Source organism: Eimeria mitis, genomic scaffold (assembly GCF_000499745.2).
Source record: "Eimeria mitis Houghton genomic scaffold, Emh_scaff5739, whole genome shotgun sequence".
In the NCBI taxonomy this organism is placed as follows: Eukaryota; Apicomplexa; class Conoidasida; order Eucoccidiorida; family Eimeriidae; genus Eimeria; species Eimeria mitis.
Window position 1 is genome coordinate 1 of NW_024015590.1, and position 3,397 is coordinate 3,397.

The 3,397-nt window shown below is 60.1% G+C and overlaps 1 protein-coding gene across 1 annotated transcript; it reads right to left on the bottom strand.

Annotated features, from left to right (window-relative positions):
• Positions 1-100: 100 nt before the first annotated feature.
• On the bottom strand, positions 101-3,260 carry EMH_0083860 (uncharacterized protein; the record flags this gene model as incomplete). Its single annotated transcript, XM_038022849.1, has 2 exons — positions 101-133; positions 192-3,260. The coding sequence occupies 2 exons, from the start codon at positions 3,258-3,260 to the stop codon at positions 101-103; spliced, it is 3,102 nt and encodes a 1,033-aa protein (XP_037878703.1).
• Between the last annotated feature and the right edge of the window lie 137 nt (positions 3,261-3,397).

The window sequence follows — 3,397 nt, forward strand, 5'->3', positions numbered from 1 at the left end:
TGCTGCTGCTGCTGCTGCTGCTGCTGCTGTTGCTGTGAACTCACAGGAGTCAGGGCACCACCTGCTGCTGCTGCTGCTATGGCCGCGCCCTCCGCCGGCATCAGCATGACGTTACCGGCGCCACCCCCAGTAACTGCAGCACATGTAGATGCAGCAGCAGCAGCAGCAGCAGCAGTTTCAGCAGCAGAAACACCTGGAGCAGGAGCCATAGAGTTGTTGGCTGCGGTGCCGCCGGCCGTGCGCTGCTTCTTCTGTCGCTTGCGAGCCTGAGTAGGTGGTGCTTCTGCAGCACCACCAGCAACTGCTGCTGCTGCTGCTGCTGCTGCGGCAGTGGGATCAGCTGCAGCTGGATCTGCTGTTTGCTGCTGCTGTTCCGTCTCAACAGCAGCCGCAGCAGCCGGCTGGCCACTCCCTTGTGTTTGCTCAGCAGCAGCAGCAGCAGCAGCAGGGGCTGTAGCTGCAGCAGCAGCAGCAGGTAGGGCGTTGGGTGTTCCTGTGACAAGGTAACGACATATCTGCTGCAGCATAGAGACACTCTGCTGCTGCGAGAGGCCCCCAACCTTCAGGCCAAAGAAAGAGAGCCACCTGTGAAGACAGCTGGCTTCCATCTTAGCCCAGTCTACTCGCAGCAGCAAATGCGTGTCGCTTGCTGCTGCTGCTGCTGCTGCTGCTGTTGCTGTTGCTGTTGCTGCTGCTGCCGCCCCTGCTTGTGCTGCTTTCGTTGCTGACCCTCCTCTTGGCTTCGAAGCCGTTACAGATGGGGCTGAAGCTTCAGCAGCAGCAGCAGCAGGTGCTGGCGCTGTTGCTGGTGCCGCTGCCGTTGGTGCTTCTGTTGCTGCTATTGTTGCCGGTCCTGCTGCCGTTGGTGCTGCTGCTGCTGCTGCTGCTGCCGGTCCTGCTGCCGTTGTTGCTGCTGCTGGCACACCTGAGGCCTCATTCGATACTGTCGCAACTCCTGTTGTTATCTCGGTTGCTGCTGCACTCGCAGCAACTGCTTGGGCTGGTGTTGCTGCGGTCGTCGCTGCTGCAGTTGCTGCTGCTGCAGTTGCTGCTGCTGCAGTTGCTGCTCCATTCATCTCTACGGCTGCCTCTGCTCCTGCTGCTGCCACTCCTACAAGAGGAGGGGAGGAGAGCACCTGCAAGCCGTCATCGGAGTCACTCTGGCTGCTGCTGCTTTTGCTGCTGCTGCTGCTGCTGCTGCTGTCGCTGGAAAGCTGCACCAGCTCGATTGGCTCTTGGCGCTTCCTCTTGTTGTGGCCTCCTGATTGCGAAGCCCCGTGGCTTGTGCTGCTGCTGCTGCTGCTGCTGTGGCTGCTGCTGCTGCTGCTGGACGGCGGGCTTTGTGCTGAAGCGTAAACACAGCCGTCATCAGTTGAGAATGGCTGCGGCCCCTGCTGCAGCGGTTGCTGCTGCTGTCCTTGCTGTTCCTCTTCCCGCTGCTGCTGTTGCGACACAGCCGCTTCTGGAGGAGGATTTGTTGGGGTGTATACGCAGCTCACGGGAGATTGCGGGCAGCTCTCTGGGGTGTACATGTACACCCCAGGGCTGTATGCAAAGCCACGAGGAGACGAGGTGTCTTCGTAGTACGCTGCTGCATCTTCAACTGCAATTCCTTCTGGCTCCTGCTGCACCTGCTGCCCTTCCTGCTGCTGCTGTTGCTGCACCGGCTCCACTGCGCTCTGCTGCTGCTGCTCTTGCTGAATATCTGCCTCTAGGGTGTGTCCGTCTACCCCTTGCTGTGGTTGCTGCCGAAGCTGTTCTGGCTGCTGCTGGTCTGTCAGCTGCTGCTGCTGCTGCTGCTCTGATTTCTGTGGCGTTGCGTTCTGCTGTTGGCGCTCGTGCTGCTGGTCTTGCTGCTGATGCGCTCCTCTGCTGTCTTCGTCTACCCGTTGCTGTGGTTGCTGCTGAGGCAGCTCTGGATGCTGCTGGTCTGGCAGCAGCAGCAACTCCTGCTGCTGCTCGGTTAGCTGTGGCACTGCGTTTTCCTGTTGCTGCGCGTGCTGCACCTCTTGCTGCTGCTGCGCTTCTAGGACGTCTCCGTCTACCGGCTGCTGCATTTGCTGCTGATGCTGCTCCGGTTGCTGCTGGTCCCGCATCATCTGCTGCTGCTCTTGCTGCTCCGTCTGCTGTGGCTTTGCATCGTCAATGCGTTGCTGCTGCTGCTGGCGGCTTCGCGTCTGCTCTTGCTGTTGCCTTTCCTGCGGCTGCTGCTCCGGTGGCTGGAGGTGCTGTTCAGCTTCCTGCTGCTGAGACTCTTCTCGCAGCATCCGTTCCTCTGGCAGTTGTTGCTGCTGTTCCTGCTGTTCCTGCTGCTGCTGTTGCTGCTGCTGCTGTTGCTGCTGCTGCTGGACCTGCTTCCCCCTGCGATTGCAAGCCTCTGACGGGCAGCGACAGCTGGTGCCCTGCTCAGCGCAGCGCAGAGCTGCAGCAAGAAAAGTATCAAGGAACGCGAGGCCTTCTGCCAAGGATTCTAGCCGCTGCTGCTGCTGCCGAGCTTGCTGCTGCAGCAGCTGCTGCTTCTCAACCTGTTGTTGCTGTTGCTGCTGCTGCTGCTGCTGCTGCAGCTGTTGCAGCTGAAGCTTGTTCCTCACACGCTGTCTTCGCAACCTGGCAAGCGCCTCTCTGATCTGCTGCGGCTGCTGCTGCTGCACAAACAGCAGCTGCTTCAAAGGCTCAGGAAAAATGCAGCTGAAAGAAGGAGGCAGCAGGGGCAACCAACTGCCTACGCAGTCTGTCTTTCCCGCGGCTATCCACGCTGCTTCTGCTGCTGCTGCTGCTGCAGCTGCCATATCCTCCTCAACCGAAGCTGCTGCTGCTGTTGCTGCTGCAGCTGCTGCTGACGAGTTACCTGCACAGGCAAAGCCACTGGGAGCTGTTCCCTTGCTGCTAATGCTGCACTCTGCTGTTTCTACTGCTTGTGCAGCAGAAGGTGCAGCAGCAGCAGCAGCTGCTGCTGCTGCTACTGATGGGACGGATACCTCGATAGGCCTTCTCGCTGCTTCCTCTTGTTGAGGTGCTGCTGCTGATGTTGCTGCTGCTGGTAATACAGGCACGGGGGCATCAGCACCTGCTGCTGCTCGGTTCGTGTCTTGTGCAGCAGCTGCAGCAACCACAGCGGATGCTGCAGCTGCTGTTTTTGCTAATGTAGTTGCAGGAGAAGCTGCTGCAGTTGCTGCCTCTCCTGTCTCCGCCTCGCCTCCAACGCATATGTACTGATCGTCTTCTGCTGCTTCTGCAGCAACCAAAGGCAGCGCAGCCATGCACCGGACCCGAGCTGCGGGTGGCAGCAGACTACGCGCCGCCGTTGGGGCCCACGCTGTTTGCAGTAGCTTTTGTGAGGCGGATGCGCTACCTGCTGCTGCTGCTGCTGCTGCTGCTGCTGCTGCTGCTGCTGCTG